This window comes from Astyanax mexicanus, chromosome 18 (assembly GCF_023375975.1).
Source record: "Astyanax mexicanus isolate ESR-SI-001 chromosome 18, AstMex3_surface, whole genome shotgun sequence".
In the NCBI taxonomy this organism is placed as follows: Eukaryota; Metazoa; Chordata; class Actinopteri; order Characiformes; family Acestrorhamphidae; genus Astyanax; species Astyanax mexicanus.
Genome location: NC_064425.1, coordinates 20,616,788 through 20,643,502, shown reverse-complemented (window position 1 = coordinate 20,643,502; position 26,715 = coordinate 20,616,788). Strand labels below are relative to the sequence as shown.

Genomic DNA, 26,715 nt, shown 5'->3' with positions numbered 1-26,715 from the left:
TTTTAATGGAATGTATTAACAGTGATTAAAATAGAATTTTCAATTGATTAAAAAAAAACACATCTATCACAATAGATTTTGATTAATAGTAATTAATTAGAAGTTGAAATGCTTATACTTTCTTTTCTTTTCTTTTTTAAACAAATGGTGTGGAACACATTGCAAACTTTAGGTAGTTAATATACGAAATAGATATTCAATGCCAGGGTGTGGATGCTAAGTTCATTAGGTCAGAAACTAGTTATTTTGTAACAAGATGTACTGTAGAGTTTAACTGTAACAAAATAGGCACAAATAAAAAAATACAGCTGTTCTAATTACCTGGGGTGGGTTGGCCAAAAGGTTCTTTGCACTAAGATGATTCCTAGATGATTGAGGGAGCACTCTTTACACTGAGCACTCTCTCTTTCCATGTAAAATATTCTTAATGCTAAGAGGATTTTGGGAAACTGGACCCTGCACAGTTTGTAATTTTATTAAATATGTTTTTAGCTTAATGGTTTAGCTGGTCTACCAACTTCATTGACCATCAAAGACCAGCTTAGACCATCTGAAACCAGCTACCATGAAAATTGGTAATGAACTGGATGTTTTAGCAGGGAGGTTTGTTGTCATAAGTTTGCTTTTACAATTTTAGAGCTGCACGCCAAATGTGCACTAATGTAGACTCACTTTTTGTTCACACATCTCCTTCTGAGTTGTGTGCCTACATCACCCTCTAGTGGCTACATGAAACAGTTTAGATCTTTCACTCACATGTCATTTACTAATATGTTTTATTGAAAAGTCTGAGAAAATAAACAAAAAAACAAACAAAATAATTTACATATTTAAAATAAAAATGGGAAAAATACAGACATTAGAAGTGTTAGAATAGCCTGTCTTCAGTTTCCTGCAACCTTTATTCTAGCTGGCAAACAGTGAAGGTGGATCCCACCCCAGACCAGAAGCGGAAGCTGGGGTAGACAGCTGCACTGAATTCCGTTTCTACACAGCAGATCAGGTGGGCCTGGTTGTGAGAGACCCTGTAGAAGGCCAGCAAGCCTGCCTGCTGGTCTAGATAGACTCCAATCTTACGGCTTTTAGGAGCAGCCAGTGTGGTTTCCTTCCCAGCATGCCACAGAGAGAAGGCAGTGCCTGACCAGTACAGGGTCCAGGACTGCTCATTGTGGCCCAGTCTGGAGCTGTCGTCCGACGGGGAGCGCGGCATTTCTTTATATGCCACACCAATGGTGACCTGAGGAGGAAGCCAAGCAAGATGTATTAGTAATTAAAATTAGTAAATGTGTTTAGCAGAAGATTTAATAATATTCCAGTGTTTCCAGTGGATCTAAACTGAGCTAAGCAGAGACTATTGAGAAAGCTATGCTGGCATTATTACAAATCACACTCCGGTAACTCTACTGTAGACTGTCTGCAGTAACAGCAATCCTCATTATTCAGTCATTGTGTATATACACCATATTTTTCGCATTATAACGGCAAAATAACTAGTGCAGTTATTGCTAATGCTGCTCCAGCAGTGCTAGCCGTGGTTAGCAGCAGGATACAGGCTGATAATACTCTTAGCGCGGTTAGCAGCTAATGCTAGTACTGCTTCAGTGTCGAGTCTCAGTGCTGGAGATCTGAACTATAGAACTAAACTATAACTCTGCACTTCAGTGGAGTGGCTTTACTGCTCCTTACAACCTGACTGGTAAAATTCAAACATAAAGCGCACTGGATTAAAACACACACTGACCATATTTAGATCAATTTTAAGTGTGCCTAATAGTGCGAAAAATTTACAAAAAACATTTTTTGTAACAAATTTAATATAATCAGTATGAAGTTATCAGTGAATGAGGCACTGGCTTATAATGAATTAGTTTGGTGCTACCTTCTGTCCTGTCCATTCCACCTCCCAGTAGTAAGGGCTGCCTGCCATAGGTTCCCGACACATCACCTGCCTCCAGAAGAGGAAGCGATCAGCGTGCTCTGGGTAGTTCTGATTCTCAGCACGGAGAGTGGCCTTGCGATCCCCATCAGACAAACGGATATGACGATAAGCACTGTTGGGATCCAGTGTGGGCTCAAAGCGGTCTGAAAGAAAATGTCACTCTTTACATCAGCCCTTAAAAATGTTTATATATAAGCAAATCCACTATTTTTTCTGTTTATAAAGGCATTACAGAAAAAAAAAACATAGAGTTTCTTATTAAGCTTTTTTAACACTGCCTATAATTATTGAGCATCCTTAACAAAACTATATACATCCAGGGAATACATTTGCATTCCAGAATACCCAGCGCAGTAGTCAAAGAAGAAAATAAATATAAATAATATATTTATACAATAAAAGAATGTATCCAATCTTTCTATTACCTTAAACAAATTAGGGTTACATCATTAGCTCAAATTACATCCCAAAATAGTTCCTTATATGTATATTTCTTATACTTCTATGTATAAGTCATTTGGTCTGATTTCTAATAAATACTTTGTCCATTTCTTCCAGTGTTTTTTAAATGAATCCATTCTCATATTTTCTGAGAATGTTATCTTTTCTATTAGATAAATCTCCTTAGTTATGTTTATCCAGTCATCTAATTTTTGTCCTTCTTGTTGCATCCATTTTCTTGTCAGAGCTGTTCTTTTAGCAGCCAGCAATTATTTATCTATTTGTTCTATGTCAGGGTGGATATAGCCTAAATACAACATCTTACAATCTAAAGGGAACTTCTATAAGTGTACTAAAACTTTTCCAACATACTGGCCCGCTTGACCTTCCTGGTTCCTATTCTCAGGCAAAATCAATAATATCATAGCAATATCAAGTCTTAAAAAATATGCACTTACATTTAATCATTTCATCCCTGGTTTTAGGTGCTGGGTTTTCTTCACTGAAGGCGGCTGCTACCTTCACTGCTAAGACAAGAGAAATCCAACTCATTTAAAGTATATCAAATTTAGAAACCATTGAATTGAAATCTAACTTGTATATTTTGCATATTTACCTGGCTTTGCAGCAGCAGCAGCAGCAGCAGCTGGAGGAGGCTGAGGTGTTGAGGAATGAGGTGTTGTGTCTTTAGCTTTAGTGTCAGTGTTGCTCGATGCAGGTGTCTGTTGAGGAGCTAAAGAGGAAGCAAATGCAACTTGAAGAAATGCTCTGATGATGGTCAGTTTCTTTCTATGTCATTCTCTTAGAGTTCACATACACAATTTAGTACAAATGTGTTCAGACACTCCTTTTTAATGAGTGAGTTCAGCTACTTTACTGTGAACCCGTTACTGACACAAGCATTTAGTTCTGTATGCACAACGTAATTTTGAGATTAATTTTCATTAATAAATGTATTGCCAGTATGAAGGGACACCCTTGAACAGCCATGTATGAGTCTAATGTCAACATGCCCAGTGCCTTTCATTATACAGAGCAGTTTAAAGCCCTGCAGCACTGGGCTGTGAACTAATAATAAACCAGTAAACGTACTTCTCTACAATGCTGGAACTCCAACCTGTACCTATAGGATAAGTCTAAGTGATGATGAATTATTATGATTGAATACAAAGTAATGGTCATAGCAAATGTTCTAAAATACTGTGTAGTCCAAGACTAGACTTAGCCCCTTAGTGTATTAGCCTAAAATTACATGATTGACATGCATTTATTAAGCCCCTTGCCATAATATTGCTGTGTATACAGATCAGTCAGACAGTAGACAGTAACACAGCAAATGAACAGTAATGAATAATCCAGTGAGACCACATAGAAAACAGGTGCAGAACAAACAAGTAAGCAATCTTGATTTAACAGCCCCTTATTTTGTTTGCTCACCTGTTATTTGTGAGCCAATTTGTAAGGTGCTTGGTACTGGGCCTGCTTCTGCTCTCTGAATACTGGCTGCTGGTGCGATTGCTCCTGCATCATTTACTATAGGAAGGGAGGAGGTGTTATTAAATCACATTTATGACATTGCCTGGTTAAATAACAAAAAAAAATATTCATATGTGGAATATCTATAAACCTCAACACAATCATACAGATACAAGCAAAGAAATGAAATAAAAGGCAATTAGATACAATGAGATATGGTGTTTTAGGCGCAATAAAGGCATACACAGTTAGAAACACCCCTAGGGATGGGCAATACCTTTCTAAAGTAATGTCACAATATTTCAACGTTTGTTGCAATGGTGATATTCTTAGCAATACTAAGAATAAACACAAACAAAAACACTAAAAAGTCAAGTCAAGTCAAGTCATTATCAACCGCTTTATCCATTAAGGGTCGCGGGGGGGTGCTGGAGCCTATCCCAGCCAGCATCGGGCGGAAGGCAGGATACACCCTGGACAGGCCGCCAGTCCATCGCAGGGCAGACAGACACAGACAGACAAACAGACACATTCACTCACACACTCACACCCAGGGGGCAATTTGTTTCCAATCAGCCTAACGTGCCGTCTTTGGACTGTGGGAGGAAACCGGAGCACCCGGAGGAAACCCACGCAGACACGGGGAGAACGTGCAAACTCCACACAGAAAGACCCGGGTCGTCCCAGCCGGGAATCGAACCCAGGCCGTCTTGCTGTGAGGCGGAAGTGCTACCCACTGTGCCACCGTGCCGCCCAAAAACACTAAAAAGTATTTATTAAATTCATAAAAATACTACTACAACAAAACCATTTACAAAATAAGTAATGTAAGTAATGTAATGTAAATTTAACAAAATACATACAACAAAACTAAAGTACAGAATATTTAGTGCATTTAAAAATGCAAACATAAACAATAAACATAAAATATATAAAAAAACTTGCAGCTTAACTGTATTCTTTTTGTTTGGTTTTATTCATTTTCTTTTTTTAAAATTATTTAACTATTTTAATTTTAAGTCTGTTTGTTAAATATTTTTTTTTATATTAAAATCGTATTTATCATACGCTGTAACACGACATGCATTTGTTTTTTTATTAATTTTGCCTTTAAATTGCTGTGTAGACAGATGAGTGCTGACCAACGCATAACAATGAGAAATCCATTGAGAACATAGAAAACAGGTGCAGAACAAACAAGTAAGCAATCAGAATTTAACAGCCCCTTATTTTGTTTGCTCACCTGGTGTTTGTGAAGCAGCCAGCAAGATACTTGGAGCAGGGCCTGCCTGTCTGACTGCTGGTGCCATTGCTCCTGCATCATTCACTATAGGAAGAGGGGTGGGGGCACTGTCAGAAGGTGCTACTACTCACAAGTCTGACATTCACAATCCTTACTATGGTATTTGAAAATGTTAAAACGAAAAATATGTACATGTATATATTTTGAGATATCTCGATCTATGTAGAATATCTAAACATGTTCTGGTGTTTTAGCATAATTATGGCAATTGAGTCCTGTGTAGTTGCAAATAGCCTCACCACATCTGAAGACATTGGCAAGGCTACGTTTACAAAGGTCATTCAACTCCTCTTGGAAAACACCAAGAGCTGATCTGATCCAAACATCCACTGCTTCTGGAGGGGAAATCTCCAGCTCTGCATTTCCAAGCTGGTCAGCACCAGATATTGCAAGAAATGCCTGCAACAGAGAACACAAAAAGTGAGAAAAATGCAGTATTTATAACACTTAAGAGCATGTAGCTACCAATATAAATATGGTAAGTAACTTGCAGTTACACAGTTCCAACTTACATTCAGGAATTGAATGGAGTCCTGAGTGTTGGCTAAGCTGTTCAGTTCCTCTTGTTGTTTGTTTAGTTTGCTGATCTCTTGATGCAGCCTAAAGCGGTGGGCCTCTATGTGATTGAAAGAAGAGGCTTCATAGGTTTGAAAGAGTTCCATGACCTGGGAGTTCATTAACTCTACTGTCTTCAGTACATCAGCAAACAGTCCCATGCTGTCCCTCTGCAGACCCTGGACAACATTCTAGAGCAAAAGAAAGGAGAAACTGTTGAACTGTGCTGTGGATAAAATAACTAATGAAGAAAAATAAAGAAAAAAATCAAACAATTAAATATTTTTATTTCTAATTTTTATCACATTTTCTCCCAATGTACACAGCTAATTACCCAATCCACTCATTAGGACTCCCCCTATCACTGTTGATGCCCCAACACCAGGAGGGTGAAACCTAACACATGCCTCCTCTGATACATGTGAACTCAGCCACCGCCTCTTTTTAAACTGCTGCTGATGAGGCTGTGTTAAATTATCTCAACAATACATATCTCTGCAGTGCTAATCCACATACTATTTTGTCCCAGTTTCTAGCCCAGAATTCTCAAGGACACTTTTCTTCCATAATTAAACATTTACAGCATTTAGCCGACACTTTTACAAACTAGCATTAGGCTAGTGGTTGATTTGTTTTTACATATTGATCACTGTAGTTATAGAGACTTACCTTGTGAGCTTGAAAAACCTGTGGTAGCATCTGAATGACCTTCACTCTGGTTTGCATATTTTTTTCTATCATTTCCTTCTTCTGTCCCAGCTCTTGCTGCTCCCCAAGGACAACACAAACACACAAATAAATAAGTTAAACAAAACAACAATCAACTTTTAATAAAATATTCTAAACATGTTCTATTTAAGTAGTTAATTGAGTTAACTAAATAAGACAGACTGTCTAGAATTAAACCTGTTTCTCCTGTTTTTCCTCATCTGGAAGGACCACTCGATGACCCTTATGTCCCAGGAGGCTACACTCATCACACACACTCTCTTTATCATCGCAGCAGTACAGCTCAAGGACCTGCTGATGTACTGGACACAAATTGAGGGAGGTAGAAGGCAGCTGAGGATATAATCCCGCCTGAGCTGGAACACCTTCTAAAGCTTCTTCAGCTCCATCAGGCCTGGGACATGCTGGTTGAGGAGAAGGATCTGTGGATGTAGATCCTGAAGCACCTGATGGAGCGTCAGAAGTACAAGCAGGAGGCCTTTCCTGCTCCTGCACTCTCAGTTTCTTCATAGCTTCCATCAGCATGTTATTCCTGCCCAGAACGGGCCTGGGTTTGAAGACCTGCCTGCACTGTGGACAGGAGTAGATACCTTTGGCAGCAGATTTATCCCAGTGCTTCTGGATGCATTTCATGCAGTAAGTATGACCACAAGGAATCGTAGCAGGGTCATTCAGTATTTCCAAACATACAGGGCAGGAAAACTCCTCTTGATGGCAGCTGGATGTGGCCATGGCTGGAGTAGGAGTAGGTAAATTCCCTGGAGTCCCTGGAGACGGTATAAGTTTTGAAAACTCACTTACTTTTAAAAGCTGGGATAGGTGGAGCTAAAGACTGGTAAAACAGGTCCTGTAGAACTTTCCATCTGATTCACAGCAATGAGGTGGCAAAACCCCCAGTTTCAGCTGCACTTAAAATGATGTTGGCTGTTAAGAATTCAAAGCAGCCAGACAGACAGGTTCTGCTCTCTTTGGGCAGAACATTGTAGCTAGTAAGTTAGCTAATCCATATACTTCACATAGTTGTGTGACGATATAAAGATACAGACGCCATCTTTCAAATCTCTGAGTGACTAAGCGTGTTAGCTTTTTTTCTTTCTTTCTATTTTTGGTGTAAGTGGAACATTTTTAGAGGGAAAGTCCTGAGGCAATATGGTGGCAGACATTGGAAATTCCACCATGAAGTCACAGTAAACAAGTGCTCAGAATTACTAAAGCTTAAATAAACTTTTTTTTTTAAATAGCTAATGGTGTTCATCTACACATTTCCAAAAACACTACAAGATTTGTGAATTATTCTTTAACTAGCTAGCTGACACCCATGAAGCTAAGCTAGGCTAATTTAAACAAACAACTTAGCTAGCACTAGCTACAGTTTGCCCACATTTAAGGCTTTCTGGCAGCTTCACAGCTTAGTAGTTGGTGCTGTCACAATAAGTAGCTATTGTTTTTACTTTTAAAGTACATGGATTTAACCAGCAGTTTCAGATAAGACCTTTTCAGTCATTACTTATTTTCTGTCATTATTTATTATCTCTTATTATTAATAATAATTTTATTATTGTTACTCTGTGAAAAAAAATATTGCCCATTGTTTTTACTTAGCAAAACCATTAACATGAATTAGCTGATATGTCTGGCTTGTTTGTTTGTTTTTTATTCATGCTTTATTTATTTACAATATTTAAACGTATTGTATTCCATGTTATATGCATACACTTTTAAAGCCTAAAAACACTAAATAATAAAAGGGTATTTTAAGGGGTGCCATAGAGTAACTGCTTTTGTAAAAGTAAAAGTGGTCTGAGTGTAAAGAACTCTTTTGATATGTGTTGGGCTGGAGATGAATATGTAAACTTGTAGGATATTGGATTCACAAGGCATGGCCTGGAAACCATGCAGTGATCAGGGCTGTTCAGTCTAAAATAGAACTATTTCATGGAATATTTTTTAGGGCAATTGATTGAGGTGTTTTTGGGCTGAATATTTTAGCTGTAACACAACAACAACATTTAGCTCTTTTTTAGTTAAAACATTATCTTATATTTATTTATTTATTATTTTTCCTTCTCAGGTAAAGTTCACATTTTGGAGAAAACATCTTTTTTTGCATAATAGTTAAAATATCTTTAATTTGTAGGTTAGGTGAGCTGACTGTCCACCAGTAATTCAGAGAGTAAAGGACGATAGCCTAATTGTTTTTATTTTTTATTTTTTTGTAAAGGAATATTTAACTACACATGTTATGTTCCATTATATGTTATATATTATGTTTTATCAAGACATGTTCTTTATGTCAATAATATCGTTTATATCTATTATTTCTGGGACACTAAATCGTCCAAAATTAGTCCCAATTCTTTTACTCGTGGTTCTAATATCTAAAATCCCCCATAGATGGGGCACGGTACAGATGTATCTGGCAACCCTAGGCAGCAGCCGGAATAGCTCGCTGGACGTCAGTCCTGTTCAAGGTGAGTGACTGAGGGAAACTGTTCACAGTACTTTAATTTGGAGGTGTTTAAACTCTAAGCTGAGCTGTGTGTTTCGGTGTGAAGTTCAGCTCTGGGTTTTAATCAGTAAATTGACGAATTTATCGTTTACTTATAAAGGGTCGTTAGGTTTGTATCGATGGTTGGTCCACTAGCTAACCTAAGCTAGGTGCTGTTAGCGGTGCTGTTATGCTAATGCTAATGTTTCTGTTCAGACTGGGCTAAAGAGTGATTGTGTAACTGATATCGTTCACATTAACATTACAGTGATGTGTTTATAAAGTGTTGGAAAGGTAAAACGACGGTATCTGTGTAGTAGCTAGTTTACATGTTTCTCTGAAAGAATATAAAACTGTAAAAACATTATCATGGCTCGCTGACTCTCACAGACCCAAGTAAACAAAAAAAAAATACTGTTTACGTTTTCTCAAAAGGTTTTTTACAACTCATTATTAAGTATAGCTAACTAGCGTTGAGTTATAACTTAATATAAGCTGACAATTTACCCATGGAGTAATTAGAGATTAGAACAATTAGAGATTAGAAGTCCTGGGATTGTTCTCTTTTCATCGGCTCTTTAGGTAGGTTTTCACAGCCCTCATATTAAAGACAGATATCTTTCTAAAGAATTGACTTAATCCACATTTTAGCGTTAAGACCGCATATAGAGGGCACCAAGTACACAAACAACATTGTGGCAATAGATCAATACATCAGTTGTGTCAACATATCCATGTTTTTCTGGTTATCAAAATTTAGGTTCCTCTTCTGGAAAAAGAAAGGCTGGAAAACACTCCCATCCGTATCCCGAGGCCTGTTTCTTTTAAAATCAGTGATATTTATAGTTGCCCCAAAATTCCTGTAGTAAAAAAAGATACTAAAAGACTCCACTTCCTTGGAATGCTTTGTTCTAGCTAGATAAGTTGTTGTTTAAGTTCAGTTCTGGGGTTCCACTAACCAGAATATGCTTTTAGTACCATGGGGTAGCTTAAGTGGTGCCACAGAAAAAAAAAACACTTTTGTGTTTGTGTGTGTGTGTGTGTGTGAGAGAGAAAGATTTTACTGTACTGTAGGCTTCTTTATACTTTTTAATATACCTATTTTCCAAAAAATATTTTACTATGGCATTTGTAGCTCCTTGTTTTATAGAGTGTTGTTCAAGCTATACCTTTGCCACATCTCCCAATTTTCAAGCCATTTATAACTTGGGTTGAGATGATCTGAAACTGCACGATAGTAGGTCTCCAGAACATGACCTGTTCCGTGTCCAAACAGTTCCCTATTCACCATTTCCTAGATGTAAAAATCCAGCTCTATGTATAGAGCTCTGTTTAAAGGGAACACAATTCGACAAGGTAATAAACAATATATATATATATATATATATATATATATATATATATATATATATATATATATATATATATATATATATATATATATATATTCTTCTTTATGTAGCTGTTTGTGTGTACATTCAGCTACCGTTCTGTATGTTAAACTAAACATATTTTTCGTATGCATATGGTATACCTTTCTAATAGTTTGGAATTATTATTTTTCTTAGTATGTATCATTTTGTTTTCTTTTTATTGCAGGATGTTTAGAAGTCCTCAGATTCTGACTTCAGCATGCCTCCTTGGGACTCATCGATCACTGCTTAAGACAGTCAAAGACTCACAAAAGTCAACTTTCAAAAGGACATTGTGCAGTACCTCACACTTACAGCAGGTTGACAATGTTAGCAGAGAAAAAGGAGATCAAGAGGAACCTCATACTTCAGAGCCACAGAACAGTAATCACATTTTTCACACATCACTTTGCCCTGTTAACATAAGCTGCTCCATCACACCTTTAGACCCTTACCAGAATGTGACTCACCGGGGAGGGCTGCTAGACGATGTCACTACTGACATCTTAGCACATTGTTCTGGAAATGCCACCCAGCACTACTCTTCTGAAACCACTTTATCAGAACATTTCATGTTTAGGGACTCTGTTCCTAACAAGTGCCTTCTACTTGAAAAGCAAAAAAGCAAGCACAGAAGTTCAGTGCATGAGAGGAGAACGCACATACACACCAGTATTAACAGTCAGGTATACCACACTGTGATAAACATCAATGGCAGTATCAGTAGGCCATATGTGTTCAGCAGAAGTCTCTGGACTACAACCCCAGCAACATGTAGCCATTGTGGACTTATAACAACCCAGACCTGTGGTTTGCACCACAGTGTTCCGCACCAGGCCACTCTTGGAGACTGTCTGTCAGCTGAAAATGAGAGCCGCTGTAGAAATCGCCTGAAATCCAACTCTGCACTGTATGAGAAAGAAAAGGAGAAGAACAGGGCGGCTGTGCTGGTGTCTCTATGTACAGTACGGGGAGAACCTTCCTTTCTCTTTACTCTGAGATCGAGTAAACTGCGTGGAAGACACAAAGGAGACGTCAGGTACCTTTCGATGACAGCTGCTGTTGATTATTAAAAGTATGATCCAGTACTTTTAATAATAAGGCAGAACCTGTGAAAACTACACCCACACAACTGTGTTAGTGAAACATTAAGACAGAGGTCACTACTAGGGAGTCCACAGCCCAGATGCGGATCTAGATGCCATCTGGCCTGGATCTGGTCCTATAACCAATTAACTATTGAAAACTTTTTTTGTTTTTTTTTAATAGATATTTATTATACCTGGTATAATGTTTTCTAATTACTTTGTGAATAGGAAATTGTTTTCAATTTGAGAATTTGTTGGAAGGGCTCCAGGCTTAACTGGACTTTTAATTTTGAATGAAATAAAAAAACTAGTCCTATCTCTGACGGATATAAGAATAATAAAAGTGTTTTTGAGAAATGTAAATTGTACAACTGTTTACTGAAGGAATTTAACTACAACTATGACTTCTGTTGTGAACAGGTTTATGTTTTTTCCTAAGGTCTCTGAAATGTCAAAACTATTTTTCATGGTAATCATCACACATGCTGCAGTTTTTAGACTGAAAGATAGCGTGTTCTATTAAGTAGATTTCTAGCAAGCAACAAACAAAAGCTTTTGTAACTGGTTAGCAGCTTTGAAATGTGTATATTTTGGCTTATTTTAGCTTGTTTAAATAGGGCATTCACATTAAAATGAAAATATTTCTCCAGCTGCCAAATATGTAGTTTTCTTTATGCAGTTTTGCAGGGGGAAAGCAAGACCCTTCTGACAGGAATGTTATAGACACTGCACTGCGGGAAGCCAAGGAGGAACTGGGGATTACTGTGACAGAAAATGTAGTGTGGGGGGTGCTGAAGCCCCTGCATGATATGGTGAGTAGAGGTGTGCCATATAGTATCACATGAAATTGTGAGATTTTTTACACAATAAAAAAACTCCATATTTTGTATTTGTTTTGCAATTAACTATCTGTATTTACTTTTAATTGTTTATGTTTGCAGTTTATATACTTGCCCTAAACATGCCGCACTTTAGTTTTGTGGTAGATTTTTGTTGTTACATTACTTTATTTAAAAAAAAAAAAATTTGTTACATGATTATTACAAATTCAGGGTGTTACTGTTTTTGAAAGACACAACATTTATGGATTTGTTTTTGTTTGTACTGAATGTATAAAATGATACTTATTGTTATCAGACAGTACCAGACATTTCCTGTAATTTTCAATAGAGATTTTCATATACACGTCTATTTTTGTTTGTCTTTTAGTCAGGAATGATGATCGCTCCGGTGCTAGCTAATCTTGGACCAGTGGAGGCTCTAACATTTCGTCCCAACCCAACCGAGGTACATTACTGTGTGGTTTAAATTCTTATACATTGGGGAAAAATCTGTTTGCTTGTTGTGCTTAACTTGTCTTTTTCTGTGTCCCAAAGGTTGAGGAGATCTTTACCCTGACTGTAGCTCATTTATGCAACCCACAGAACCAGGGCTACACTAATTTCCGCAACAATGACCGTCACGTCTATACTCTTCCTGTGTTTCACAACTCTAAGTACAAAATCTGGGGCCTGACGGCAGTAGCCTTGGATCACACACTCAAACTCATTACGCCGGTTTAGCAGCTCCACATCCTGATTAAACAACAATCAAGTCTGTGCTGTGAATGAGTTTTGCCTTTGTGTGTGTTTTTTTTGTACCCTTGATGCTGGGTTCACGACCCCTCATAACGAGAAGAAGAATCAGGACTAAGACTTCACATCATGTTTGTTATCTGATAATCAATAGTCTATCAAATAAATTAAATTTGTGTTCCTGTGCTAAAGGAACATATGAAAGCATAGCACAGGTTCCCTTCTGTTTAATGAATGAATGTTTCATGGTAATAATATGAATGGCAATAAAAACAAAAGAATTTGTTTCAATTGTTTGGAAACAAACACAGATGCATCAATTTATTTTTATTCCACTACCCCAGATAAAATAATAAACTGGTAAAAAGATAAAAGATTGCATTCATTGCATATTTACTAAATATAGTACTATATGATTAACCTACAAACAATTGTGTGGTCCATCAAGTTTGAATTCCTGAGGTATGAGGTCATATGTGGAAAATCCTGATTGAGCAACATTTTTAGTGCCAATTGGTGACATTAGCTGACTAGAGTAAACAAGGCAAATGGTAATGGAATTGTTTTCAGTGATCACGAGATGCAAATACTATGACTTAGAGAAGTGAAGGGAGCTATAGTCTTAGGCTGTTAACCATAAGGGCTCTTGCTTTTTGGCACAAAAGAAATGGCACACAGCTTGGAAGTGTGCTGTGTTGGAGCTGAAGAAAAAAACAGCTCCTTTTAAAAGTGTATTTTTGCTTGTTCCAACCCTTTTAATATTTTACTTTCCACTGATTTCTAGAAAAATAATACATTATTAAAATTGAAGTCATTAAATTATTGTGTCATTTATGTTACATCTGGATTTTAATTTTTTAACCCCAATAATAATACTTACATTCATCTTCCTTCCTTATCACAATAGAAAATATATAAATTAATTTGATTCCATTTTGAATTATGTTAAATTATTTAGAACTGATTTGAACTCTCATGGGATAAAAACAAAAAAACAAAAAAGACTATGTTTAAAACAGGTCCAGCATACTGATAAGTACACTTTTTAATACCACATTTAAACAGGAACAACTCAGGAAAACTGTCACAAGTCCAAATAGTAGTCCAGTCCGCAAGGTACTCCAACCAGCAAAGACCGACCTTAAAGTGTTGTAAGTCTTGGTTCACAGTGAAACACTTTGAGCTGTATATATGTTAAGGGAGGGAGCATTCCATGGGGTCGAGGGAGTCCGGCAGCAGGTGGCAGTTAAAAGGCCAGGTCAGACTGAAGAGTTCCAGCACTCGGCTACACTGCTGCTCTGCTGCTGAGCAAACGGATCTGCACGGCTGCAGTACGCCCCCTCGCAGGCTGCACTGTGGTAAGAACATGGTACACACCAGCTTCCTCAGGGGTTCAAAACACGCCAGCTCCATCAGCACCTAGGAAGAAGGCACAGATTTTATTTGTTAAGTATCCAGTATCTCCATTTTTAGCTTTTATGACCTGCAGAAATGCTCCACGGTGATATGGAATACAATCTTTTTACAATGACTTAATTAAAAAATCTGTAATATCATCTTTCAATCGTATTTGTTTCAATCACTAAATATTTTTTTTCTTTGTCTCAGGAATATACAGCTCAGGAAAAAAAAGAAATCACCTAAAAATTAGTTTCTTTGATTTTACCAAACTGAAAACCTCTGGAATATAATCAAGAAGAAGATGGATGATCACAAGCCATCAAACCAAGCTGATCTACTTGAGTTTTTGCACCAGGAGTGGTATAAAGTTATTCAAAAGCAGTGTGTAAGACTGGTGGAGGAGAACAAGCCAAGATGCAAGAAAACTGTGATTAAAAACCAGGGTATCGCCACCAAATATGGATTTCAGGACCCCTTAAAACTTTATGAATATGAACTTGTTTCCTTTGCGTTATTTGAGGTCTGAAAGCTCTGCATATTTTTTGTTATTTCAGCCATTTCTCATTTTCTGAAAATGATTTAGAAACTAAAATGGTCTCTTATTTTTTCCAGAGCTGTATGTGGTGATTTGAAAATAAAACTTTGAAGGAACAACTGAAGACTGATGCCCCTCCTTTTTATCTAAAATCCTATAAATAACATCTCTACTTTGCGTATGTTTTTACAATAAGTCTTTACAACCCTCCACCACCCTGTCTGTTCCCTTTTAACTCCGTTATCTTTTTAATCTTTTTCTCCCTTACTTTCTCACTTTATGGGAGAGAAGGGACTGGCTTTTTGTCACAAGCTGAAGATGCCTGAACTTTAGACCAAAAAGTTCTCTTCCTTCTGTTTAGTCTTTACCCCAACAATCAGAAGCTAATGGCATGCACTGATCTAGCAAAAAGCCTTTTATATATCTATCCCTTCTGCTCTGTTCTTCAACATGCACTTCAATGTTTCTGCTGGAAAGGTTTAGCTGACAGTAGTGCTGTGCTCTAAGTGTGTAAAGTGGACAGCAAATATACATACAGATAAGCACACTAAACACAAACTGGAAAGCTTTGTTCTGGATACTGTAGTTCCATACTTTATACTGGTGCAGCATTTCGGCAGCCTCTCTCTGATCAGCAATGGTGAGCCAAATGTTGGGGAAAGAGGTGAGGTTATAGCTCAGACCCTGGCACATCTCCACCTCAATGGGCTCACAGGATGAAGCTGTAAAAGAAAAGACATTTTGTTTACTATGTATTTATGTATAAATGTGTTATTTTACTAGGAGAAAAATACTAATGTGGATATATACACTATATATACAGCTCTGGAAAAAAAACAGTTTCTCTGATTTTGCTATTTTTAAGTATATGTTTGAGTAAAATGAACATTGTTGTTTTATTCTATAAACTATGGACATCTATTTGCATCTATTTGCAGAAAACAAGAAATGCAGATCAATATTTGGTGGAATAACCCTGGTTTTTAATCACAGTTTTCATGCATCTTAGCATGTTCTCTCCTCCGCCAGTCTTACACACTGCTTTTGGATAACTTTATTCCACTCCTGGTACAAAAATTCAAGCAGTTCAGCTTGGTTTGATGGCTTGTGATCATCCAGCTTCCTCTTAAATATTCCAGAGGTTTTTTCAGAGCTCTTAATATGTTCAAATGCCACCCTTTTTAAGATATTCAGCTACTAATTGCACACACAAGCACACAACTAGTTCCTGTGGAGCAGTGTTATTGTCAATAAAATATGATTCTCTAAAACAGATGAAAATTACCTTATTGGCACTTGCTCTATTAATAACATTAATAACAAGCATTTTAAGGTTCTTAATACACACCATAACTTTCTTTTTAAAAACTTTCTGTTTTTAAATTACTGTAATACACATGAATGGTATTTTGCTGCATACTGTATTTCTTACTGAATGGAGGGTAGGTGGAGTTATTGCAGTTTTGCTCATCTGCACCATCTGCACAGTCATTCCACCCATCACATAGCCAATCCTGATGGAGACACTCTCCTGTGGCACAGGCAAACTGATCAGGACTGCAGGTTCCTTAACATAGGAAGGCAGAACAGAGAGTGACATTGAACTCATGCTGGCTTTCAGGCAGAGTTACCATAACCATCTAACCACAGGAACAATTAGAGAGATGAAGGCTTGGAAAATAGGAATTATAGTACATTTTGTGCATAACTCAATCAGAAAGAATTAAGTAATTCATAGTGGTTTGACTGATACACGTAAATACCCTGATAGCCAAAAACAGTAAATAACTTGTATTTTTTGGTTGCATTACATTTTTTATATTGATAATGTAAAAACAACCTTTAAACAACCTTTATATAACATTGTTTCACAAGCATTGGTTAGTGTTGAAATTCTGACCTCGAATCATTCATCAAATTCTGGTGACAGAAATTATTGTTTCAGTGTATTAGAGATGGAGAATTGAACACTGACTCAACACCACCTAGTGTCTTAAAGGCACCATTAACCGATATCATTGCTTGTTCAGCACAGTTGTTTTACACCAGCAAAATTGATCAGTCCATAAAAGCAATTGACTGCAGAGTTTTTAAGGAACTGGAAGCTGAATGGTCAGGGAGGTTTTTTAAGTTTACTTATGACCCACTTTTTTTTACTTTAAGATTTTATTGTAGTTGTACAATATTCTCTGATGGCCATACTGGCTGATGACACTGAATACACAACTTTGCTCATGTTCTGTATGGTTTTGATAGCAGCCTCGTAAGTCTTGTCTACAAGAGGCTCCTCAAAGATGATCAGAATGCTATAAAAACTTCTTGTCTAGGATCTTTTATGACAATGTTCTCTCAACGTCACCCTTTGACAGTTTGATGAGCCCTGATGTGTGGGTTATCTGTACTCTAGAGAAGGGCTCAATGACACGGATTAGGTTCTGCTCCAGCAGGTTGTCATAGAGATTTGCCAAGTGTGTGATGATGATGGGGGTCGTTCCTCAGTTCTTTTGTGTACTCCGTCAGTGCCTTTTGAAAGTTTGCTAATGATCTGTTCTTGTTTGCTTGTGCTACACACTTCAGTGCATCCGTCTGTCCCCCAGCATATAGTAAGGCCAGTTTGCCACTGATCCAGGCTTGTACTTCTTCAGGCAAGTTGAGCATGATCTTGCAGCGAAGCATTTATTTCAGAGCATTGCTGGCCCCGGGCTGTCAATGAAGTCATATACCTCAAATGCCTCAAAGAAGCAGAAATAGACAGTCTTCCAGTCCTTTCTTTCAGCTGCATGGATAATGTCTGATTGCATGTCCAATGCTGTCTGAAGTTTGGGAGGACAGTAGATGGCATTGGCTATGGTCCTGGCAGAGGTAAGGGCAGCTCTGGCCTTACCTAAATGCATGATAGGTTTTACTTTCAAGCAGTTGAACCTCCACAAGTAAAGCTTTTTTATCCAACTTCTTCTACTCTTGCAGTAACTGGCAGTGATCCAACTGCAAGGCCTCCTTGAACCTACTGGTGTCAAAATATGCCCTCAGCTTATTTTGTCAGAAATGTCCTCAGCTTTGGCCCACTCAATGCACTCCAGACACAGCTTTATCTCCTGGCCTGTGGCTGCTTTCATATCAAAAATGAGATCCAGTAGAGTGAGCACAGTCAGGCTGCCTTGGCCTTGCTTATGGATATCAGGAAAGGCCTAACAAACTTTAGGAGCCCTCTAAGCCCTGCTGCTTGCTCCGTGTTGGCCAACAGTGTGCCAACTTCTAGGATGGTCTGTTCTTTGACACACACAACTCCTTTATCATCCTGCTGAACATCTCATCTGACTATTGAGTGTATCGATATCTGTAATACTGGCCCAGCATTTACTTGGTATCGGATCGATATCAAAATTCCCAGTATCGCCCACCTCTAGTCTACAGTGAGTCACGAGCGCCGCCCCGTATCCCCTCCCCCTGTCAACAAACAGCACCGCTGCGATTCAACAAGCGCCAAACTAACCTGGAAACCCCGGTTAGCACCAGTAGAGTGACCCAATTCCTTAAAAATCTATGTAATGCTGCAGGCCGAAGCCCCAGTGGGCGTGGCTAAAGGGCGGAGCATGTGGCAATCATTTTCGACTGCAGCCAATCAGATATTACACTTTCGTTGTCAATCACTTTTTATTAAGCCAATCCTCAGAGAGACCAAGCTGTCCATCCTTTTTTACTGCAGCCAATCACCTTAACAGATCTGTCAAAAGAAGGCGGAAACTGCTTTGCTACCGGTTAAACGTAGCGCGATTTAAACTTCTGAACAGCGGTAAAGCTGAATGTGTATAATAAGTATTTTACAAAATACTATATTAACAGTTTAAACACATTTATGTGCTATTGTAGTTAGTCCTGCCTTTATGCCGCTCTTAAACAGAATTAACTGAATGAAAACGTTAGAAAAGCTATATACACACACACACGATTTAATGCAATTACTGCAATAAAGTAAAAAAATCACGAAAGTGCCATTCCAGAAAAACGAGTATTTTAATCTTTGATTTTCTAACGTTTTCATTCAGTTACTTCTGTTTAAGAGCGGCATATAGGCAGGACTAACTACAGTATCACATAAATGTGTTTAAACTGTTAATATAGTATTTTGTAAAATACTTATACACATTTAGCTTCACCACTGTTCAGAAGTTTAAATCGCGCTACGTTTAACCGGTAGCACCGCAGTTTCCGCCTTCTTTTGACAGATCTGTTAAGGTGATTGCCTGCAGTAAAAAATGATGGACAGCTTGTTCTGTCTGAGGATTGGCTTAATAAAAAGTGATTGACAACGAAAGTGTAGTATCTGATTGGCTGCAGTCGAAAATGATTGACACATGTTCCGCCCTTTAGCCACGCCCACCGGGGCTCCGGCCTGCAGCATTACCCTTCTCAAAATATGAGAGCACTTCACATTAACGTCTTTAGAGAACAGCGTGACGCTGCAAAACGTGCACAGGTGATCCCGCAGGGCAACAAACACATCACTGCAGGAGGAGCACCTGAGGAGAAGACGTGCTGGAGCCGTGTTCACTACTAGCTCGTAGTAAGTTCTGTTTTTACAGCCTGCTGGAGTGTTAAAAACAAGACATGTCTCATTCTTAGTAAATTTATACCCCACTAACGTTTAGTGAACAAGTTAGCATTAGCGTTTCTCCCGAGTTTCCACTTCCACCTTAAATTCCAACTTAAATGTGGCCGCTTGACTAGTAGTTCCAAATCAAGATAACTCATTTTATTAATTTCCTAAGTAAATAATAAAACACTACGATAATGGGAACCAAGCTTTAAATTAATTATCTAAAGTACTGGGTCACCGTTTAGCAAACAAGTTAGCCTTAGTTTTTCCTTCCACCTTAAATGCGGTCGCTTGACCAGCAGCCAACGTTAGCAACAAGTTATATTTTTTCTCTCACTCACAGTGCTACTACACTCCAGTAAAAAAAACAATGCCGTGGGTCAACAAAACAAAATCAACGGACGGTTTGGGATAGACTTTCTGAGTTGTTTTAACTTCTTGTACAATTACATTGATCGAAAAAAGAATTGTATAAGTATGGTGAATTCAATTTAGGTGAAAACCCCTGCAGAATTGCTCAACTTTTAACAAGAAACTTAATAATGTTAGTTGAGGCAGCTAGTTTGCTGTAGTTTATGCAATTCAATATTTCTTGTTCAGCTGACTTAAAATCACCTTAAGAGGAACAATTTTAAGTTTTGTTTATAAAGTGTAGCCTATCATTACCAAAAATGTATTTATTAATCTTGTTGATTTGCTCATGTAATATATTTTCTCAACCTTCTCAACCCTATAATGTAGGTTTTGCTGAAGTTGTCTTAATAAAGTCAAACAATGTCAGTATTCATCTCTCACATACTTAAAACTGGTGCCTGTTGAAGCCTTTCTACTTCTCTAGAAAGATCTCCAACATGCCCAAGATGGTGGGACAATTTAGATGGATGGGAAAATTAAGTTGTCCAATACAGATAATTATGTTGCCAGAAAATGACTTTTGTATTTTAGTGTTTAATGGAATATTATAAGTCTGGGTTGGATAGGAAAGTGTTTTGAAACACACTTCAATGTCACTACAACTGAAAATAAAAATCTTAAAAAACGTATATATTTTTATCTTACAATAGGGTAAGTATTGCCATCAGAATTACTTTTTAGAGTGCCTGCTACACTGTCAAAAGTATATTTGAGTAGTAGTTGAACTAATGCAATATTTTGAATTAGAACAAGGTTAAATCTAACTGCTCTACAACTTGGTAAATTAAGTTATTGTAACTTAAATACCACAGAAATTTGGGAACATTTAACCTGATAAAGATTAAACTAACTCAAAAATGATTAGGATATATAAGGATGGGGGTATATAAAGTGATATATAAAGCTCCTGTCAGTGAATGCAATCAAATCTTAAAAGCAATGCTATCCAATAAAAGCAACAATTCCCTATATTTTGGAGGAAAAAAAAAACAGTGACCAGATGTCCCAAAAATTTGCCCATATAGTATATCACACAGTGTATTTTTTTTCTCTATTGAAAAGTGCAAACGTGTCCTGTACTTATGAATAGAGAATATGCTCTATGCAAAATCCATACAATACTCACTTTCTGAGAGAGAGATGACCTGGTAAGAAGCATAAAAGCCACTGTCAGCCACACCTTCATCTGCCACAAACACCACAGTCATAACTGGCCCAGAAGAGGTCAGGTCAGGTGGGAGACCTGAGCCACAGAACCTAAATGAACAGAGATGTACTGAATTTGTTTGGGGAAAATTTGTTGATTTTGAAATGTGGAAGGATGTAGACATTTTTCTCTGTTCGTCTGTTCGTCTTTAATAAAAGCACTTAAAATAATTCTTTCTTTATTTTTTTCTTATTAACAGAATATTTGATAAGGTAATAAGAGATAAAAGTAATTTCTACTTTAAAAAGTCATTCTCACCTGCCGAGCACCCTTCCATCTCCGGTGTTGGCGCTGTCGTGCACCTCCACATAGTCAAACTCACAAACATCCTGAGTCTCCAGACTGAAGTTCTGAAACCTCAGTCTGATAACATGACCTTCTTCAGCAGATATACGCCACGTACACAGCTGAGACAGTTTAACCAAGAGAAGAGAAGGACAAATACATATAGATTAATCAGGGATTTTCATGAATAAACGTCTTAAATGTTCGTCGGTTTAACTACTGCTTACAGAATAACTGTCCTAAGCTTAACTAAAAAACAAATAATACTTTTCTTGTTTTTTTTATAATGGAATTATTACATTTCTTTAAACTCGTCACCTCTTGCATAGATGACAGCTTTGCACATCTTGGCATTTTCAGTAAGTTTTTGAGGTAGTCACCTGGATTGGCTTTCAGTTAACAGCTATGTTGAACTTGTCAAAATCTTGCCTCTTATTGTGTCTCTTAAAATGTTTCAGAGCATCAGTTTTAAAGTTGTGAAGAGGTACAGTTAGTGATAAGAAATGAAGGTCAGTCAGTTAAAAATCATATATGTAACACACACACACACACACACACAATCACATACATAGTAAAAAATAGTAATTTACCTGCTGGTGAGGATAAGGTTTTGGGTGATTTGGACTAGACAGTGAACCACTTGGTCCTTTCTTTTGGCCTCCACACTCTGTGCAGTAATACAGAAGTAAAAAAAAACAATCAGTTACAAAACATTCATTCACAGATACTGTAGACGAGGTAGTTAGTGTTTATACCCTTGTGTTTATGGCTGCAGTTAGCTTCATCTGTGTGGTCCTGGCAGTTTGGCTGACTGTCACAAACAGACACAGGCAGCAGGCAGCGACCACTGTCACACATGAACTCCTCTCTGGAGCAGCTTTCTGTCAGGAAACACCACCAACACACATAGTACATATTAAGGATTGTCACAAAAACAAGCATCAGTTGTCAACTTCTTTTTTTACTTTTTTTTACTTATGTTTTCCGATATCAGAGCTAATAACAGTACATTTCATTCACTGATTAATCAACACTGACATGCCAAAGTCACAGGATTGCAGTATATAAGCTGTTCATAAAGTGTTTTACCAGGGGACGGCTTTGGAACACTAACACCTGTATAAGTTGTGAGGTGTTATTTTGTAAGTGAAGTTAAACACTGGCCAGTGTATCCGTAGCAAGGTGTCATGAATTGTCAAGAGTCCAAACCTCGATCACGGTGTCAAATGTTTACCAGGAATATGTCATAGAAGGCATTAGCATTCACAGTGGACAGTGAAGTGGGTGGTAATGATCGCTACTGGCAGTGTCTGGCTAAATTTTTCCATGCAAACAGACCAATGACTCTAAAAGATGCAGGAGACACCACATAAATATCCCACAGGTCAGTGCGTAGTAGTTCCTGTCCCATGACACATGGCATGTCAGTTCATTTGACACAAGATTACAAGAACTGGTTCACTTGGGCTGTAAAATCACCAGTTTTCATACTGTTTATCAGTACTGATGTAAAATGAACTTACTTTGCCATGGAAGGATAGCATGGTATTGCGCAATGAAGCCGTTGCCCCCAATACTGCTGTCAGACCGGAATGACAGCCATACAGTGCTGCTATTGGTGTTCACAGTGGGTGGAGCCACATTGCCACAGAACCTTGGAAAGCGTTATATGATATTATTTTGAAAGTGTGAGGATAAGGGTTGTGAATCTCTGACCTCAATTTTATAATGAGAAGTATTTAGAGAATGAATATTTTAACTTAAATTTATGCAGATAAATATACTGACTGATGAATAAATATAACATCACACTTTGTTCTTAAACTATTATTTACAAGCCATTGTTTAAATTGGTGAACCCTTTGTTAAATAGTACTATGAATAATATTATTAAAATTTCAACCTGCTAACTGTGGTGGTCTGCTCTCTTTCTTCTCTGATCTCAACCCAGTCAAAGAGGCATGGGGACGGTCCCTCGACAGCCAGGGAGGAGATATGGAGCTGGACTAGAGAGGGAGGAGACACCCTGATTACCCACACACACATGGAGTCAGGAGGGTATGGACCGGGGTGGTTAGGAGAGCTGATAGAACCCTCTGAATCTGTCAAGACACCACCACATTCTGTAAGAAGAAAAAAGGTATGTTACATTTCAGACGGTCAGTCTATGCAATGGGTAGAACTACCTTGTGTCTACACTTGGTAAACAAGGCTTGACTGGGAAATAAGTTTATCACTGGACTTTTTTCTAGACCAGCCCACTACAGGCTCAGCAACTCCAAACATGCCATTCAATGTGGATATTCACATCACAACAATTCCATTCTTGTACATGTAAAACACAAATAACAAAATGACCTTAATTAACTTGCTATGTCTTACTTGCTTATTAAGAATGATTAGACAGATCAAGAATAACCGATGTCTACAAAGCAAAAAAATGCCATAAAAAATACCAAAGTGTTCTAATGTAATTAGGAAATTACACTTAAAGGAAACTGAAAATACCAGAGCAAAATCCGGAAGTCCAAGAAAACTCTCAAATAAACAGATCTATGTCAAAGAGAAAGTTTAACTGACAGTGTGGAGTGGTGGTGCCCTATTTTACTGTTCAGCATTGCTAGAACAAATATGGTTAGTGTGAAATAAATATTAGAAAGAAACCTTACAGTATATGCAACCAAATGATTAAATGTAAAATACAGGCAAAACGTCCTCTTAATACAACCATATAAACATTCAGCACATAATGTCTGTTGTCCAGAAGCTTACTTCTATAAGTAGTGGCCTCTTGCTCAAGCTGTGGGGCCACAGAGCTCATTGCAGGATGAGGAATGGTGGGATTCGGGGCAAGACTGGGTGGACCTGTGACACCACTCCACAAGTCCAGGGGAGAAAGTACTTCCTCTTCAGAGGAGTCTTCATTTAACTCTGAGAAAACAAGCATTAACACTGAGGCAGTGAGGCTGCTGGCCACATATGCAGAATTAGAGGAAGTTCTTATATTTGATTATATTTGGAAGTGCTGCTAACATTGAAATTAATAAAAAGAAATAAAAGAAAAAACAAATATACCGAATGTACACTAAAGACTGAAAATGTGCTTTAATTATTCTTGTAATCTTGCACTCATAAATCACATTTTTAATTTCATTTCAATTCAATTGTTGCAGTTCCAAGATGCAATTAGTTTATGTATATTTTAAAAATATATATTTTAGACAAACACTTTTGGTCTAGTTTTTGTAAATTTCTTTTTGAATTAGAACTAAATAATAAAACATTAGAAGGTTTCCCCCTTAATAAACACTTCATCCTCAAATGCTTACATCACTGAAAACAAAGTACAGTGGGAAGGGATAACTGGTGCCTAGCACCTTTCAAATCTTATGAGCAGTGTTAATATATTTAACAGTGAAGTGATTTACTGGTGTAATGGGTGTACTGCTCACTCACGTGTAAGAACAAGAGCTAGAGTAAGACTCAGGACAGCCAGCAACACCAGCACAGCTGCAGACACTACCAGCGTCCCCCAGCTACACCACAGACCCCTCAGACGCACCACACACACACTCAGTATGCTGCTGTATCCTGCATCTCCACAACCAGCAAGAAAGAGAAATATTTAAGAACCAATTATATTATGATACTAGTTATCTCTTCAAAGGGTCAACATTAAAAGTGTGGGATTATTTTGTGGCTGTTCTGTTAAAAAAATAAAAGTAAGAGGGAGTTAAATGAAACAAAAACCATGTACCGTAATTATGAAATGTAAAAAATTGTGCATAAACATTCACTCATTTGCAAATAAATACCCTTCATAATCCTTAGTGCTTAAATATGTCATATAACAACAAAAGTAAAAAAATATATATCTTTTTTTTTTTTTTTTTTTTTTTTTTACCACCATTTACATTAAGTTTTTATCATGCCAGTTAAAACAATACATTATTTAAAAAAATGATTGATTTGTGTTTCTTTATCCTTGCTTTTAGGCTTTTTTGGGTTGTGGTGTGATGTATTTTCAGTAATGGTTTATATAGATGCAGCAAAGCATCTGCTCTCAAATTTGTCTAATGAAAAAGCAAAAAAAAAAGTCAAGTGTAATAGTGTAGTGGAAAAATGCCAAAATCCACATGTTGACTGGGGTCATTTAAGAGAATTCTGAAAATAATTTTCCAAACTTGGCATATTTCACAAAATATCAGCTTAATTACAATACAAGTTATGGGGACTTTTTAATAGGTAATCATGTTTACCTACATCTATTTCAGTAATAAAACACATTCACACATTTAAATGTTTTAAAATAATATATACATGTGTGAGTGTGTATACTGTGCTCATACTTGCTGCAGGCCTCTTTATAGGTTCTGAAGAAATAGCAACTTTAAATGAATCTTGGATTTCAACATGGTCAGTTTCTGGCTCAAATGCTGGATTGCAAAACACGTTCTGTGGAGATCAAAGGTAAAGATAACAGTGTTTAGTCTTAACAAGGCCTAGGACTCTGCAGGTGAATATCAAACCGAAAGTAAAGTGTTTTTTTTTTTTCTTTACCTTATATAATTCACAGTCATCTCTGGACATCTCAGGCTCTGCCATTCTTACATTCTGAGAAAACTTCTGACATTACTTGTGACTACATTTATTCACAGCAGAGAATGGCATCGTTTTGCACCAGTGGACTGTCTGTAGGCTAGGCTACACATATTAAAAAAGCAGTACAGTGCAGTGTCCAGTTGGTTATTCGACTACTCACCATGATGGAGTCACACTAAGCACAGTTACACATGTTAGAAGATCACATTTTCAAACGACAAAAAAAAAACACAAACCCCATCTTCAGTTTAGGCATATTCAGTTTAAATTCCAGTAATTGGGCCTTGTTCCCTTCGATTAGTCCTTATTTCTCTTGAAATTATAAATAAGTAAATTGTATCAGTTTAGGTTGGCTGGTCTGCTCTGCCGGGTCCTGTTTTGGTGTGGGTGAGTAGGTTACAATAAAAGGAGTAAAGAACCCTCCTCTCAATTCCTTACAAAGCCAAGTCAGCTGAGAGGACTAAGCAGGCAGGGGAGTAGGGGTGGTGGAGTAGGGTTAAATTCCCCCTAATGATCCTCTAAGCTTTTTATCTCTCTCTTAATCACACACGCAAATTTAGAGCTTCATACGAGACACTTTTTTTTTTTTTTTTTTTTTTTTTTTTTTTTGCAATCAAGTGTCATCTGATGTATCACCATTTGAAAGCCATTATTGCTTGGCTGTTGGAG

At 37.5% G+C, this 26,715-nt stretch overlaps 3 protein-coding genes and 1 pseudogene across 9 annotated transcripts; 1 reads left to right on the top strand and 3 right to left on the bottom strand.

Moving 5' to 3' along the window:
- Nucleotides 1-759: 759 nt before the first annotated feature.
- ftr86 (finTRIM family, member 86) lies at nt 760-7,402 on the bottom strand. Of its 2 annotated transcripts, none has more exons than XM_007236760.4 (10): nt 6,621-7,402; nt 6,384-6,479; nt 5,672-5,905; nt 5,399-5,558; nt 5,100-5,183; nt 3,818-3,913; nt 2,997-3,113; nt 2,839-2,907; nt 1,880-2,082; nt 760-1,237 (listed from the first exon to the last, which is right to left on the bottom strand). In XM_007236760.4, the coding sequence occupies exons 1-10, from the start codon at nt 7,173-7,175 to the stop codon at nt 902-904; spliced, it is 1,950 nt and encodes a 649-aa protein (XP_007236822.3). In that variant the 5' UTR covers nt 7,176-7,402; the 3' UTR covers nt 760-901. The 2 variants fall into 2 exon arrangements, with proteins under 2 accessions (XP_007236822.3, XP_007236823.3); XM_007236761.4 differs by having other exon boundaries at nt 2,839-2,904.
- On the top strand, nt 7,051-13,313 carry nudt8 (nudix (nucleoside diphosphate linked moiety X)-type motif 8). Of its 2 annotated transcripts, none has more exons than XM_022675523.2 (5): nt 7,051-7,079; nt 10,531-11,382; nt 12,111-12,243; nt 12,641-12,718; nt 12,808-13,313. In XM_022675523.2, exons 1-5 carry the CDS (start codon nt 7,066-7,068, stop codon nt 12,991-12,993), a joined length of 1,263 nt encoding a protein of 420 aa, XP_022531244.2. In that variant the 5' UTR covers nt 7,051-7,065; the 3' UTR covers nt 12,994-13,313. The 2 variants fall into 2 exon arrangements, with proteins under 2 accessions (XP_022531244.2, XP_015457795.3); XM_015602309.3 differs by lacking the exon at nt 7,051-7,079 and adding an exon at nt 8,838-8,914.
- Nucleotides 13,314-14,014: 701 nt separating this feature from the next.
- On the bottom strand, nt 14,015-26,483 carry LOC103032406 (membrane frizzled-related protein). 5 transcript variants are annotated; one of them, XM_049467328.1, is made up of 13 exons: nt 26,005-26,483; nt 25,794-25,899; nt 24,901-25,041; nt 24,217-24,375; nt 23,348-23,567; nt 22,968-23,098; nt 22,200-22,325; nt 22,035-22,111; nt 21,418-21,566; nt 21,079-21,209; nt 16,362-16,472; nt 15,536-15,663; nt 14,015-14,424 (listed from the first exon to the last, which is right to left on the bottom strand). In XM_049467328.1, the coding sequence occupies exons 1-13, from the start codon at nt 26,047-26,049 to the stop codon at nt 14,200-14,202; spliced, it is 1,749 nt and encodes a 582-aa protein (XP_049323285.1). In that variant the 5' UTR covers nt 26,050-26,483; the 3' UTR covers nt 14,015-14,199. The 5 variants fall into 5 exon arrangements, with proteins under 5 accessions (XP_049323285.1, XP_049323283.1, XP_049323282.1 ...); XM_049467326.1 differs by having other exon boundaries at nt 16,362-16,508; nt 24,901-25,035; nt 26,005-26,482; XM_049467325.1 differs by having other exon boundaries at nt 16,362-16,508; nt 26,005-26,481.
- Nucleotides 17,085-20,391, bottom strand: LOC111194254 (26S proteasome non-ATPase regulatory subunit 11B-like; annotated as a pseudogene).
- Nucleotides 26,484-26,715: the final 232 nt, after the last annotated feature.